Here is a 16,847-nt window from a genome sequence, read left to right as displayed (position 1 = left end):
AAAGTATTGGAGAGTGATAAATACGGGATAATTCATGTGGACATTGAAATATGCCTTTAGTTTTATTTCTTTGATAGTTGCATGGTTGCATCCCTTATTGCCTCTAAGAGATGTCAATAGGCCATTTTCATGAATTCTCAGTCCATTGGGTGAAAATGCTGCCCATAGAGAGCTCAAGCATTTGGATCCAATAGCACAAATAGGACTACAACAGATATTCTGGACAGGAAGATGTGCAACTTAATTAAAAAAAAATGGGAGAACAATTTGAATTAAATTTAAATATTCTGACTATAATTAAACCTTAAAATTCTTATCAACAGCACAGCACTTCAAGATATTTTTGGGTCATAAACATCAAATAAATGCTGGTTCTTTATTCATTTATAAACTGAACATTATTTAATGTGCAGTTTCAAAGGCCTGTAGCTTTGGAATTGAACTGTTTCTCTGCTTCTGAGGCACTGTGATGGGATAAATTGATCAGACAGGAATTCATAAAGTGCTATTAAATAGTCACAGCTCATTATTCTTAGCAAATCTAAAGAGTGCTGATTAAGCATCACTGTTCACTTAGTATTCTTGGTACAGAGTAATATTTCCCAACGTTATTGCTTTTCACAGTGAAGCAGCACCATGTGGCAAACACTGATGGCTAAATAAAATAATTCAAGGTGGCCAAGTAATAGTCCCTAAAAGATGCAGTAAAGGAAGTCATGTGCATTCAGCAGTCATTGATTTTCTCGAGTGCTTGATGAATACAAGCATCCTGAGGCTTGCTAAATATGACAAGGGGAAGAGATTGCTGCTGAAACAAGTAAAAAAATCCCAGCAGCAATTCTCAGGTTCATTTTTAAATTAAAAATATCTGTTCTAACTCAAATCAGGTTTGCTTAAGGTTACTGTCAGTGCATATTTTTTAACTCCTATCAGCCCAATCTATTTTATCCTGTTAAAATGTTTTAATGATTGATCCGAGTTGCCCTATGACAAGCTTTTATGCAAGCCAAACTAAATTCTCTAGAATTTAAAAGAATGAGAGGTGGATTTAAAAGGTCACCATAAAAGATTAAAAAAAATAGTAGAGAATGAGCAGACAGTAACTTGTTTAGTTTAGGAGATTAGAACATCAGTTTCAAAATAAGTGGTTTTTAGGATTAGAATTTCAACAGCAGAATCATGAATCTATGGTATACTCTAACCAGAAGGTTGAAGACACCAACTCATTCAGTGAATTCAAAATGAAAATCTAAAATGTCTCTATTATAAAGGAATCAAAGGAATATAGGGACAGGATGGGAAAATAATGGCAGATCATCCATTAGCTTGCTGAATGATTGAGCAAGCTTGAGGGGATGATCCTCCACTTCGGCTTCCATTTCTTACATTCTTACAACGTAAATGGCACCTAAACTTATCCTGTACGAAGTTTAATTATTAATTATTTGATTGAGAAAAGATGCATTGGATATAGAAAGGGCTGGGTGGAGAGGGAGGGAAGGGGGGATAGAGGGAGAGCCGGGCTAAACAGGGAGCCGGGGCTAGACAGGGAGCGGGGGCTAGACAGGGAGCGGGGGCTAGACAGGGAGCGGGGGGATAGACAGGGAGCGGGGGGCTAGACAGGGAGCCGGGGCTAGACAGGGAGCCGGGGCTAGACAGGGAGCCGGGGCTAGACAGGGAGCCGGGGCTAGACAGGGAGCCGGGGATAGACAGGGAGCGGGGGATAGACAGGGAGCGGGGGATAGACAGGGAGCGGGGGATAGACAGGGAGCGGGGGATAGACAGGCCCCATCTACGCAAAAGCTATGTCAGAAATTTTACTTCCTTGGGAAAATATACTTTGAATGTAAATAAGAGTTGACCTTTTTTGTTACATTTCAAGGAAAATACAAACATTTAAGATAGATGTACTTCTCTGCTTTCTGTATTAAATTACATTATTTAGTCCAACAAGCATTAAATTTGAAAAAAATGTTAAAAAAACTGACCTCTGCGTCCAGGATACACATGAGGATAGTATTCGTAGTACAAGTCTGGCTGATCGAGGTTCCCGAATGACTCAAATTCCATCTCAGCATTTTGGAATAAACTCAGCTTCATCAACAAGGCTAGTCGCACAAACCACAGCTGTAAGAATGAACATATTAATGTAATTTGTTTGCACCATATTAAATTATACCTATCACCCAAAATTGTTTAAAAATTGACATTTTGAAATCAGACTTCCTCTGTTGTACATAGAGTTAATTCAGAAGCTCCACAACTGGAATCTAGCGGAGCATATTTTTAATCCAGATTGCTATTCAACTCCAAAATCAGGAACAGGTAAATGAGTGCAGCGTAAAACCAAGTCTGCTCATCCCAAATTTCTAAAATTTTTAATGTTTAGCATCAAAATCTAAATAAAAAGGGGGAGGGGGAGGAGAGGGGAGGAGAGGAGAGGGGAGGAGAGGGGAGGAGAGGGGAGGAGAGGGGAGGAGAGGGGAGGAGAGGGGAGGAGAGGGGAGGAGAGGGGAGGAGAGGGAGAGAGGGAAGGAGAGGGAGAGGAGACCGGGACGAAGCAGCCAGCCTTCTGTGCAGGAGCTATCCGCCAATCACCCGCCAACCACCAACTCCACCGGTTGTGCCTGTGCCAAAGGGCACAGTGGCTGACTGGCGGGCAGGCCGCCAGAAGGCACTGAGGTGGCGGCCGGTTCGGCTGTCTGGTCCCGGCGGCCACTCACAGCCACCAAAGCTACACTCCCCGGCCACAATGCGGTCGCTCCGCATCCAGAACATCGTTCTTGATGTTGCTGTACTGAGGGATAGCCAAGTATCTTTCTTGGATAACAAACCAACCTTCGGTCTCCAAGACGTATGCGTATAATTTTCGTGCCTTATTTTTGGGTAAAAAATAGCCTCTTCATTGCCAGGAAATACAGTACATTATTTAAAACTAATGTTTACTGATCCGCAGCTAAGCAATAATTCCAGAGGATTAGAGAGCAAATTAAAAAATTGCACAATCACCTACTTGCACAGAATCTGTCGTGTGGTTTGTTGGTTGACCACTTTTTCCGTAGCCTTGACCGTGTGCTGTCAGTAATCTACCACAGAGATCAACAGCAGCGCGCCAATTTTTAGTATTCTGTTGCAAAGAAAATTAAATTATCAATTCACCAATTGCTTTTAATAGTTTGAATGTAATTCTATCACCAAATTTAATTCAGGATAAATATGCAAAGTCTTCAAACAGGAATGTTAAAAGGTGAACCGAATTCAACGTTGTCAATTAAACATTCCAGATTCCTGGTAAAGGCAGCATAGTGGGATGTTGCAGTACTGGAGAAGCCAGTTCCAATTAAATCAAAAATAAGAAGATCTCTACGAGAACAATTTAGACATCATTGTATTGGCAATCAAAGTATACTTATGTCACGATTTATTATAAAGGTTCTCAAGAGCATCTATTGGGCTCAAAAACAGAACGTGCTGGAAGTACTCAGGTCAAGTTGCATCTGTGGGAAATGAAACAGATTTAGTTTCAGGCCAAAGACCCTCTGTCAAAACAGGGAAGGACCATAATAACGTTGTTTAGATGACAGGGTAAAACCAAGGGTGACAGACAAAGAACAGACAAAAGAATGTAGGAGTCGCAAAAGCAGAGCTGGATGACACACCCAATAGGTCAGACTGGCAAGTGCTCCACTCTCAGTGGAACAAAAAAGGGGAAAGAAATAAGAAGCTGATCCCATATCACAGCAGAACAAAGATTCCTTGACCCGAAAGGTTAACTTTGTTTATTTTCTCATAGATGCAGCCCGACCTTGAGCATTTCCAGCATTTTATTGTTTTTTTTAATTTTATATTTCCACCATTTGCAATTTTTTTAATTTTGTTTTCATCGGGACTCATATTATTGTTCCATCCATATTTTCCCCTTTCACTCAAAGGCAATGACTGAACTTTACTAGAGAATGGTAGTCCCGGTGGTATATTTGTTCAAGTATTTAGTCCATGTACAAATCTTGGGAGCATCACTTACAATGATCAGTTATAACAGTTTAGGAAAATCTCATCTTTAATGCCTTTGAAAAAAAAATTCAAGAAAAGGACAGTTAAAAAGGCTTTATTGCCTTCAAGCTTTTCTCATTCTTGAAAGTGTCCATAAGGTGATACATTTTCTGCTATTCTGTTCGAGAGGAAGCTCCAGCTGGAAGGGGAAATGGAAATGTTAGTAAAGGGTGTGATTTGGTGAGAAATATGGAGATGCCTGATTCTATGCAAATGGAACTGAGCATCACTAAGTGTGAAGAAGGGTCTCGACCCGAAACGTTGCTTTATTCCCTTCGCTCCATAGGTGCTGCCTCACCCGCTGAGTTTCTCCAGAATATTTGTCTATCACTAAGTGTGACTTCAGCAATTTGCCAAGATTTACATTTAAAATAAAAAAAGGTAACTTCACAAGCCTCCCCCTTTCTTCTCTGTGCAGAAGTATCAACATTTCTTTCACCCTCTTGCATTAATCCCATTTCACCTCATCCATAATGTTTAAGAAGGAACTGCAGATGCTGGAAAATCGAAGGTAGACAAAAATGCTGGAGAAAGTCAGCATTTTCTCCAGCATTTGTGTCTACCTTCACCTCATCTATAATACTTGTTTCAATAAACATGTGGTTTGAATGTGGAGGCAATCTCTGGATGACAGGCTTACATTGATCGTCTCATATCACAATTGGAATGAACCTGCCCGGGCCGCCGCGCTGGATCTCCGGTGTGCTGGGTCCGCCGATTGAACATCGCGGAGCTGCGGGTCTGTGGAGCGGCCAGCCGCGGCCGGCGGCGCTGACTTTGACATTGCGGAGCCTGGGATCTTTCGGCGAGATCGCCAGTGGTGGAGCTCCGTTCAGCGCGGCCTGTTGGCTTAGAAGCCGCAGTCTCCAGGTATCCTAAGCCTTTGAGAGGGTTCTCCCCACCATTACCCGGCGAGACGGGCCTGAAACATCGGGCCGCCGTAGCTGCGACCTCAGTAGGCCCGACTATGGGTGGACAAGGAGATGGGGACTGGACTTTGTGCTTTCCCTCACAGTGGGAACCATTGTGGGGGGATGTTTTTTTATGTTTAATGTTAAACTCCTTTATAATGTTATGTTGTATTCTTATTAATGTGCTGCAATGGCAACTCGAATTTCACTACACCAATTGGTGTATGTGACAATAATTGAACCTTTGAATTTCTCCATGTCTATCCTATTAAATTTATCTGCAATCAGGTTACCCTCTCAAGCCAGTCTATCCAATCCAATCCCATTCTGGATAAAGAAAACCAGGATAGTGCACTGGGGAGAATCAGGTTGCACAGAGGATGGGTGAAGGCAAACAGCATTAGCACAAAGAGTAATTCAGAAAAAGGAATGATTTGAGAGAGTCATAGAGGAGGAGGGCCAAGAAGATTTGAAATGCATTTGTGTAATACACTGAAAGATGTTATGAAAGTGAGTACATGTGATTAGGATAGAGTGGTAATAATGGAGAGCTGGCTTTAAGGAGAACAGGAATGAAAGCATAACATTCCTAACTACTTTTATTCAAGAACAGTTTACACCAGCGAAATCCTGGTCTTGCTCACCCATCTTCAGACCCACCATTTTAATATTTGCTAATATCTCTGCATTCATAATCACTCAGTACCAGTCAGAAATCTAAAAGCTAAAATTATTTAAAAGTTTAAGAATAACCAATCAGCCTTCGCATTTGAGCCTGTCTTCCCTGATTAAGTAAAATCAGGTGGAGACAATAAATGCCAACATTGCTGGTGCCATCCACATCCCCCAAATTATTAAGATACTACACGTAAAAATTACTTAATTAAGGCAACAATTATATCAAATTAAATATACATACCTTTCTGCAGCCAATTTCTCCTATTCATGTGAATAGGTCCAATGAGAGCTGGAAAGTCAGTTCTACCCAGTCCAACCAGGCATCATTGAAGTGCTCTTCTGAGCAGAAGGTCGCACTACATTTTTCACGTGGGAATTTCCTAGTGACAGGTATATCCACCCATAGATCAGCCTATGGATTTTTATTAAATGGCTGGCCCATTGGGATTCCTTCCCTTCTGTACATTTTCAAGCAAACAAGCCAACCATGAGAATATTTTATTTGTCTACTATGACCATGGAAAAAACTTTACTTACTATTAATTGCTTGAGCCCCACAAAGGATTGCTCTACAGCATTTGCAGTCAAAGCTTGTCTCTTCATTGCAGCCTGTTCTCCCATAAACCGCAACATTACTTCCTTGACAGCATCACCCTGAAAGGATCAAAGCAAATCCAGTTTGATTTATGAGCCACTGTGGCAGACTAAGCAGATTTTTTTTAAACGTCCACCTAAACTAGCCAATGTTTTATGACACACAAACAAAACAGCAAATCTGTTTGGAATTATTTCCAATAATTTATAAGCCATTAAAGATCAACCCAGCTGAACACAATCAAATGCACATCAATGATCCTTACATATCTATAGTAATGTTGATCTTTCACCTTCATTAATTTCTTCTCAACTGAAAAATTCAAGGGTGCACATTTGGAAGGAAAATAACCAATGTAAACGTGTAATGCTACAATAAATTCTCCTGACTTGTGGCGCAATTGTATTTAGTTTTTCATCTTAGAGATAATATATATAAGCATCTGGATAAACAGGGTCTGATTAGGAACAGTCAACATGGATTTGTGCCTGGAAGGTCATGTTTAACTAATCTTCTTCAATTTTTTGAAGATGTTACTCGGGAAATTGATGAGGGTAAAGCAGTGGATGTTGTGTATATGGACTTCAGTAAGGCCTTTGACAAGGTTCCTCATGGAAGGTTGGTTAAGAAGGTTCAATGGTTGGGTATAAATGCAGGAATAGCAAGATGGATTCAACAGTGGCTGAATGGGAGATGCCAGAGAGTAATGGTGGATGGTTGTTTGTCAGGTTGGAGGCCAGTGACGAGTGGGGTGCCACAGGGATCTGTGTTGGGTCCACTGTTGTTTGTCATGTACATCAATGATCTGGATGATGGTGTGGTAAATTGGATTAGTAAGTATGCAGATGATACTAAGATAGGTGGGGTTGCGGGTAATGAAGTAGAGTTTCAAAGTCTACAGAGAGATTTATGCCAGTTGGAAGAGTGGGCTGAAAGATGGCAGATGGAGTTTAATGCTGATAAGTGTGAGGTGCTACATCTTGGCAGGACAAATCAAAATAGGACGTACATGGTAAATGGTAGGGAATTGAAGAATGTACGTGAACAGAGGGATCTGGGAATAACTGTGCACAGTTCCCTGAAAGTGGAATCTCATGTAGATAGGGTGGTAAAGAAAGCTATTGGTGTGCTGGCCTTTATAAATCAGAGCTTTGAGTATAGAAGTTGGGATGTAATGTTAAAATTGTACAAGGCATTGGTTAGGCCAATTCTGGAGTATCGTGTACTATTTTGGTCGCCTATTTTTAGGAAGGATGTCATCAAAATAGTAAGAGTACAGAGGAGATTTACTAGAATGTTACCAGGGTTTCAGCAACTAAGTTACAGAGAAAGGTTGAACAAGTTAGGGCTTTATTCTTTGGAGCGCAGTAGGTTAAGGGGGGAGTTGATAGAGGTTTTTAAAATGATGAGAGGGATAGACAGAGTTGACGAGGAAAAGCTTTTCCCACTGAGTAGGGAAGATTCAAACAAGGGGACATGACTTGAGAATTAAGGGACTGAAGTTTAGGGGTAACACGAGGGGGAACTTCTTTACTCAGAGAGTGGTAGCTGTGTGGAATGAGCTTCCAGTGAAGGTGGTGGAGGCAGGTTCGTTTTTATCATTTAAAAATAAATTGGATAGTTATATGGATGGGAAGGGAATGGAGGGTTATGGTCTGAGTGCAGGTATATGGGACTAGGGGAGATTATGTGTTCGGCATGGACTAGAAGGGTCGAGATGGCCTGTTTCCGTGCTGTAATTGTTATTGTTATGGTTATCTTAAGTTGTTATACAGGAAAGAACTGCATACAGAATTATAATATGCTTTATTATTTGTATAAAATCCAAATTAAAAAAAAACCCCATAATACATAATTTAAAAATATTAAAATAATTAAATGCTTTACTCCGTGTCCCTTTCCTATAATTGTATTTTATTTGAATACTGACTGGGTCACGGATGTATTTGTAATGTTTAAAAACAAAGACCATTTATGTTTTTAGTTATTTTAATTAATCCCATTCCTAAAAACACTTTAATGCATTTAAATTATCTGTCAGAATGCTGAAAATCAGGATCAATTGCCTCACTATTGATTAGGCCCATCAGATAACTTACAGCCTCTCAGGATACAGGATAACATGCTTTCACTGGGGTACCATGGTTTCTGAGATGATTCGAGATCAGCGTGGGGCCTGCATATGCTGCCAAGAAGGGTGAAAGGAGGGGGCAGGTTGGGGATGGGGGCAGTAGGATTGATGATATGGGAGATGGTGTGCCTGGGCAGACACAAAATGCTGGAGTAACTCAGCATCTCTGGAGAAGGAATGGTGCCGTTTCAGATCGAGACCTTCTTCAGACTGATGTCAGGGCAGTGGGCGGGACAGAGATAGAATGTAGTCGGATACAGTAAGACTAGTGGGAGAACTGGGAAGGGGAGGGGATGGAGAGAGAGGGAAAGCAAGGCAGGGCTGCCAACTCTCACGCATTGAGCGTGAGACTCATGCATTTTGCCCAATTCTCACGCTCTCACACTGATTACAGAATTTCTCACTCTCGTCGTGAGAAATTCTGTGATCAACGAGAATTTCAAAACGAATACCCATGGGCTGCAGCCCCTCCACTTTTTTGGCAAGACATGCTTCATAACCCAAAATTATCCGGCCAGCAAGCATATTTTTCTCTTCTTCTAAAGATCTCAGACATCCAGAATCTCAGAACAAGCGCATTGAGTGAGCGTGGCAAAACCAAAGATCATAGAGCGTAGATCATAGAACCGACTGGCCCCCCAAAACCCTCCCACTCCTCAACAGCACATCACAGCGCAGTTCACAGCTCCTTTCTATCATCTTTGGTCGAGATATGGGGCAGTGAACAAAATGCTGTGTTTAGCCGCCGAGCCATGGGCCCCGAGAGAAAGAGAGAGTCAGCCCCGAGCAAAGGAGCTCTATGATCTTTGGCTCCGAGAGGGAGGGAGAGTCGGCTCCGAGAGGGAGGGAGAGTGAGAGTGTGGGCCCCGAGAGGGAGGGCGAGTGAGAGAGTCGGCCCCGAGAGGGGGGGAGAGTGAGAGAGTGGACCTGAGAGGGAGGGAGAGCGAGAGTCGGCCCCGATAGATTTCAGGTTGAGACCCTTCTTCAGACTTGAACGTAATAGGTTCAGTCCAATATGATCACATATGGGGCTTTATGTGTGGGCCAGATATATTGTCAGAGCAGAGGGGCTAGGAGCAAGGCCAAGTGTACATCCAGAGTCAAGGTCTGGAATAGTACAGTGTCAAGATCTGGAAAAGCTGGGACAATAGGAGTGTTCAGCAATGGGAACCCAAGCAGGTAAGCAGCTATGATCAGGGTAGAAGGGTAGAATAGGGGGCTAGGTGCAAGGCTGGACTCAGGGTCAGGAATGAGAGAAGGTATGCAACTGGAGTCAAGGTCAGGAGTAGTACCAGGTGTGCAGTGAGACCCAGGTTGGTCAACATGGGCCAAGTGCTTGATTATAATCTGATTTCCATACATGAATATACTAAGATCATTCATGTGCTGCACCTGTTGATCAAAGCCTGGCTCTACTGCGGAATGTAATTAGGAATGTAATGTAGCCTAACCTTATTCGTAGCTAAACCAATTTAAAGCATAAATGGTGCATTCAAGTGCAAGTTAAAAGATTTGCTACAGTATGGACCAGATCGCACAATTTCAAGCTGATAAATGCAAAAGCTCCGTACCATTGGAGGGGGGGGGGGGGGGGGGATCCCCCCCTGTGTCCCCCCCCCTCCCCCCCTGGTCGCTATGCTCCCTCAGGCTTGATCTCTCACAATTTTTCACTCCCAATTCTCACCCAATGTTGGCAGCCCTGGCAAGGGCTATTTGAAGTTAGAGAAGTCAATGTTCATACCGCTGGAGTGAAAGCTACCCAAACAAAATATGAGGTGCTGATCCTCCGATTTGCCCTGGGCCTCACTCTGACATTGGAGAAGACCCAGGACAGAAAGGTCAGACTAGGAATGGGAGGGGGAGTTGAAGTGATGAGCAACTGGGAGATCAGGTAGGTACCTAGACATTTGATTGGGTTTTTGCTTGCTCCCAACAGTCCCTCAAATTCCACCAAAATAAAAATCACCCAGTCATTTTTGCTCCATTTTCAGTTTGACATTTGCCATGAATTCAGTGGGGAAGTTACATTTTTTCAAAGCACAAATTAAGAATGTCAATGAATTATTTATTCTATCCTCATGCCATGACATTGTCATTCTTTGCCATGACAGAGACCTGAGGCCTATTGTGCTGTCAGGAATGTGACTATCATGGCTTCTCATTTGAGGCTGACTAAGTGTAAGTGGGGTCACAATCCACAAATATTGACCTAGGAGAGTTTGCTTATCCGATTGATGAGTTAGGAGGATTTTGTGGGATTGCACTGATGGCATTTCTCTTGCGCTTTACTGGATGCAGTCCACAGCTAGTACAGGGTGGCACAATCATTAATATCCTATAGACCAGAGCCCTCTGCAAGGTTTGAGGTCCAGATCTTCAAGCATTATTTTCCTCAGTTGGCCAAGGATTATGCTGACACATGATGGATGGTAGCAACGTTCATCACATGTCTGCTTTCGTTCAGGTGGCTAGAGATATGGGAAGTGACCCACATTTTCCAGGGTATCGCGTGGACCTTTATTGGTGGGAGGCACTGTAGTGCCACCGAGGATCACATTTTGCAAATGTTTAGTGCAAGTCCTATTCTCTCATACACTTCACTAAATGCACCAGTAATGAACATACAACAGTACAGCACAAGAACGGGCCACGTGGGTATCAATGTCTGTACCGAACATGGTGCAAAGACCATCAATTGTCTACCTGCATATGACCCGTATCCCTCCATTCCCTGTATATGCATGGACCCAACTAAAGGTCTTTTAAATGCTACCAACATATCTGCTTCATCCATCACACCCGTCAACATGTTTCAGCACTTACCTTTATCTATGTAAAACTCTTGCCCCCCAAATTAACTTTGCCCTTCTCACCTAAAGGTTATGCCCTCGATATTTGATTTTTATATTCTTTTTTATTTTTTCTATTTTTCTATTCTTTCTGCAACCTTCAGCGTTCCAAAGAAAACAAATCCAAATCTGTAGCTAATACCCCTAATCCAGGCATTATTCTGGTAAACCTCATCTGCACCCTTTCCACGGCCTCCACATCCTTCCTGTAATGGGGTGACCAGAACTGCACACAATACTCCAAATATGGCCGGACCAAAGTTACATAAATCAGCATCAGACTTATTGACTCTAATACTTAATGCCTTGACCTATGGAAGCAAGCATGCTTTCATTATCACTCTACTTGTGTTGTCACTTTCAAGGAGATAGATTTGGACCGCAAAATCACTCTTTACATCAATGCTGTTAAGGGTTATGCCCTTAAATGTATATTTTCCCCTTACACGTGACCTCCCAAAGTGCAACGCCTCACACTTGCTCAGATTAAACTCCATCTGCTACTTCCCTGCCCATTTATGCAATTGATCGATATTCCACGGTATACTTTGACAGCCTTTCTCACATTTGCGACCCCAGCAATCTTGGTGTCATCTGCAAACTTATTAACCAACCTTTCAATATTTAGGTCCGAGTAATTGATAGCCATGACAAACAGCAGCAGTCTCAGCAGAGATCCCGGTGGAACTCCGCTGGTCACCGATCTCCTGCATGAATATGGTCCTACCACTATCAGGTTCTGTCTCCTATCAGCAAGCCAGTTGTAAATCGATACAGCCAAGATCTTTTTCAGGAACACATCTAGTATTTATATTCTTACAAAAAAAAAATCACTATTTATTCCTCGTTAAATGCATGCCACATCTTTGCATGTCTCAATATCAGAAATATTGTAAAATAAACAACTGCCCAGTTTTTTTTTTAGAACAACGAAACTCACTTACTTGTATGTTGTCAAACTTCAGGCCAGGCATGGTTAATCTTTCCTTGTCAATAAAAACTGTGTTGAACTGTTGCGTAGCTACAGAAATTAGGATTTTCCTAGTCTCTTCAGATGGAAGCCAAGCATCATACCGTCTGTCTACCTCACTCATGTTCAGTGCTGTTGCAAAGGGATCATCATTTCCTGCAAATGCTGCTTGGAGCTGAGTGAAGGGCTTGGGCGACAGAGGTATTTCAGAAGATGACGCTGAAGGTGCTACACTATTTCTTACAATGAAAGTTTGGCTTGTGGAGTTGGAAGGACTGACCAACACTGGACTAGAAAGTGAGGACAATCGATCAGGTACTGAAGCACTAGCATTTGGATTACTAACAGAAATAAAAGATGTTGATGTAAAGGAGTCAAAAAATTCAGCTGCCGATGAACTTGAACTGGCATCATCTGTGAAAAATTTGCTTAGGCTAGGGCTAGGATGAACTCCAAATAGTGGTGGCTTACTTGGAGTATCAATAATTGTTCCAAAACTAGGAGATTTTACCATCTGAGGTTCATAGCCATCTGCTTTCAAAGGAGTAATAATCTGGTCTTTCGCTTGCTTGTCCTGATTAAAAATATTGCATACTGGTAGATTTTCATCCTTTGCCAAAAGAGTTTCTAATGACATTGGACCTTGTTTCTCCTGCAATTTGAATTCAACTTGGCCATCTTGTCCATTTTCAAGACTTTCTGTTGTTACTTGAAGCTCTTCTTCTGATTCGACTGCAAGCTCCAGATTCTGTGGGGCAGACATTTCTTCCTGTGTTGGAGTCCTGTCATCATTAGTATTGATAATAGGTGTAAGAGGTTGGTTCTCTTCAGCAGAAGCCTCTTTATAATCCTCCTTCTGCGAACCTACTGACCGAACATCACCACATTCCATATCTAAAGCCTCTTCACAGTCACGCAGGATTGCCAGGTCTCCTACATCACCCTCACTATTACTCGGTGAGTCAGATATTATTACACTCTCCATCATCTGTTCGTTAAGCTTGTCCATCAGATTCATCTGACAGGTCTCGGGTATTTTATCTGTGGGCTTAGATACAAATGCATCACCACTGAGGTCGATATTTTCTGTTCCAAACAGCATTTGCTGTTGTTGAGGTTGGGATTCTTGGAGCACCGTTGTCACACCCTCTTTATTCATCTCCTCACCAATATGGAATGTTACGGTATCTGTAACCTCAGAGCTGAAATGAAGATTTTCCATCTTTTCCTGCAACCAAAATTCACAATTTTAGTACTTTCCATATTTAAATGTTGCTACATTATGGACAGTATAGCCAAAACATTATGTACACATTAACATTAGTATGTGTTTAACCCAAATGCAATATTTTTTGGAATGGCTAACTTAAATTAACTAATTTTTCCTTCTAGTGATTTCTTAAAAGGGATTTACTTTGGACACACAAATGTCCAAATGCCTCAAAAAGACAGCCAACATCATCAAAGACCCACACCATCCTGGCCACACACTCATCTCACCATGGCCATCGGGAAGAAGGTACATGAGCCTGAGAACTGTAACATCCAGGTTCAGGAACAGCTTCTTCCTTACAGCCATCAGGCTAGTAAACGCAACAACCTCAAAAGCTATGAACTACGATAGACTATTATTATTATTGCACTGTTATTGGTTGTTCTTTTTTTCCTGAGATTTTGTTATATTATTTATTAAGATTACATATTCTGTTGTGCTGCAGCAAGTAAAAATTTCATTGTTCTATCTGGGACATACGACAATAAAACACTCTTGACACACAAATGTCACATTTGTACCTACAAACCATCTTGACACACAAATGTCACATTTGTACCTACAAACCATTTTGTTTTAAATGTTTGTGGATTAAGAAAGAAAAATTATCTCCATCGTGACGCATACAGTGGCTTGCAAAGGTTTTCATACCCCTTGAACTTTTCCACATTTTGTCACGTTACAACCACAAACGTAAATGTATTTTATTGGGATTTTATGTGATAGGCCAACACAAAGTGGTGCATAATTGTGAAGTGGAAGGAAAATGATACATGGTTTTCAAATTTTTTTTACAAATAAAAAACTGAAAAGTGTGGCGTGCAAAAGTATTCAGCCCCCGAGACAATACTTCGTAGAACCACCTTTCGCTGCAATTACAGCTGCAAGTCTTTTGGGGTATGTCTCTACCAGCTTTGCACATCTAGAAACTGAAATTTTTGCCCATTCTTCTTTGCAAAATAGCTCAGCTCAGTCAGATTGGATGGAGAGTGTCTGTGAACAGCAATTTTCAAGTCTTGCCAGAGATTCTCAATTGGATTTAGGTCTGGACTTTGACTGGGCCATTCTAACACATGTATATGCTTTGATCTAATCCATTCCATTGTAGCTCTGGCTGTATGTTTAGGGTCGTTGTCCTGCTGGAAGGTGAACCTCCGCCCTAGTCTCAAGTCTTTTGCAGACTCTAACAGGTTTTCTTCCAAGATTGCCCTGTATTTGGCTCCATCCATCTTCCCATCAATTCTGACCAGCTTCCCTGTCCCTGCTGAAGAAAAGCATCCCCACAGCATGATGCTGCCACCACCATGTTTCACAGTGGGGATGGTGTGTTTAGGGTGATATGCAGTGTTAGTTTTCCGCCACACATAGCGTTTTGCATTTAGGCCAAAAACTTCAATTTTGGTCTCATCTGACCAGGGCACCTTCCTCCACATGTTTGCTGTGTCCCCCACATGGCTTGTGGCAAACTGCAAACGGGATTTCTTATGGCTTTTTTTCCCCCAACAATGGCTTTCTTCTTGCCACTCTTCCATCAAGGCCCGATTTGTGGAGTGCAAGACTAATAGTTGTCCTGTGGACAGATTCTCCCACCTGAGCTGTGGATCTCTGCAGCTCCTCCAGAGTTACCATGGCTGCTTCTCTGATCAATGCTCTCCTTGCCCGGCCTGTCAGTTTAGGTGGATGGCCATGTCTTGGTAGGTTTGCAGTTGTGCTATACTCTTTCCATTTTCGGATGATGGATTGAACAGTGCTCCATGAAATGTTCAAAGCTTGGGATTTTTTTTATAACCTAACCCTCCTTTAAACTTCTCCACAACTTTATCCCTGACCTGTCTGGTGTGCTCCTTGGGCTTCATGATGCTGTTTGTTCACTAATGTTCTCTAACAAACCTCTGAGGCCTTTACAGAACAGCTGTATTTATACTGAGATTAGATTACACACAAGTGGACTCTATTTACTAATTAGGTGACTTCTGAAGGCAATTGGTTGCACTGGATTTTATTTAGGGGTATCAGAGTAAAGGGGGCTAAATACTTTTGCACGCCACACTTTTCAGTTTTTTTATTTGTAAAAAAATTTGAAAACCATGTATCATTTTCCTTCCACTTCACAATTATGCGCCACTTTGTGTTGGTCTATCACATAAAATCCCAATAAAATACATTTACGTTTGTGGTTGTAACGTGACAAAATGTGGAAAAGTTCAAGGGGTATGAATACTTTTGCAAGCCACTGTAATGTTCTTTGATTAAAAACCAGACTACAATGGTAGGTTGTTTGAAATGCAATGTTGAAATACCTTCCAATTTTTCTTCCTTGGAAGGGATCACCCGTCTCGGGACAAAAAAGACAAAGTGCTGGAGTAACTAAGCAGGTCAGTCACCAACCCCGGAAAATATGGCTAGGATTCAGAGATGCTGCCTGACCCAGTTACTCCAGCACTGTGTCTTTTTATTTGTAAATCAGCAGCTGCAGTTCATTGTGTCTAGTGTTCTAAGAACTTCTCTTTTTACATACTTACAAATATTAAGAACCAGCAGCATATTTTACACAAAGCATGATTGAATTTTACCATAATCATATTGCACCACCTGAACACCCGATCTGACTAACGTGGTAGATGTATCTGCAGGAGATATATGCTTTCAGAATCACAGGGAAATGGCAAAAGCCTTGGTATAGATTTAATTAATTGTTTAAAACACTCTAAATGAAGTAAATGCAAAAGAAGCTAGCCCATTTGCAAAACTTTTTTTTTTGATTTGTCAGTTTTGCTACCTGCCAACTATCTATTTGACAATGATGGAAAAATCCAAAAGAACAAATATACCACTAATTCCTCAAACGTTAACTGATAGCACAAGCTGTTATACTGCACATCCTTCTAGGTCCTGATCTAGAAAACACAAATTATCATACAGGCAATAAACATTGATCACAGCTTGGTGGTTAATGTATATATCAGACAGGTATTCATATTTACAGGCTACTATCAATTGTTTTTTTGTTTTTTTTTAAATGATTGTATTAACATCTGAGAAAGGTAAATTTAGCTTTTGTTAAAGCCCTGTCCCACGGTACGAGTTCATTCCAAGAGCTCTCCCGAGTTAAAGAAAAAAATCAAACTCGTGGTAAGCACGGAGAATAAACGTAGCGGGTACATCGGAGCTCGGGGACATCCCTTAGCGGCTCGTAACGCTAACGGTAGGTACTCGGGAAGACTCGCTAACGGCAGGTAAGCACGGGAAGACCCGTGAAGATTTTTCAACATGTTGAAAAATGTCCACGAGAGCCCCGAGTACCGACGAGTGACCATTACCGTAAATCTCCGAGTTCAAATCAGGGCAACTCAGGAGAGCTCTTGGAATGAACTCGTACCATAGGAC

At 41.7% G+C, this 16,847-nt stretch overlaps 1 protein-coding gene across 1 annotated transcript in view; it reads right to left on the bottom strand.

Annotated features, from left to right (window-relative positions):
* Positions 1 to 16,847, bottom strand: part of trappc12 (trafficking protein particle complex subunit 12) — an 82,006-nt gene that overhangs the window by 60,923 nt on the left and 4,236 nt on the right. Inside the window, 4 exon segments of the mRNA XM_055635255.1 lie at positions 1,989 to 2,127; positions 3,014 to 3,127; positions 6,180 to 6,296; positions 12,162 to 13,415. Coding sequence (XP_055491230.1) covers positions 1,989 to 2,127; positions 3,014 to 3,127; positions 6,180 to 6,296; positions 12,162 to 13,409 — 1,618 coding nt within the window. The 5' untranslated portion in view covers positions 13,410 to 13,415.

This window comes from Leucoraja erinacea, chromosome 5 (genome assembly GCF_028641065.1).
Source record: "Leucoraja erinacea ecotype New England chromosome 5, Leri_hhj_1, whole genome shotgun sequence".
Lineage (NCBI taxonomy): Eukaryota > Metazoa > Chordata > Chondrichthyes > Rajiformes > Rajidae > Leucoraja > Leucoraja erinaceus.
The sequence above is the reverse complement of the archived record's forward strand: the minus strand, read 5'-3'. Positions and strand labels throughout refer to the sequence as shown.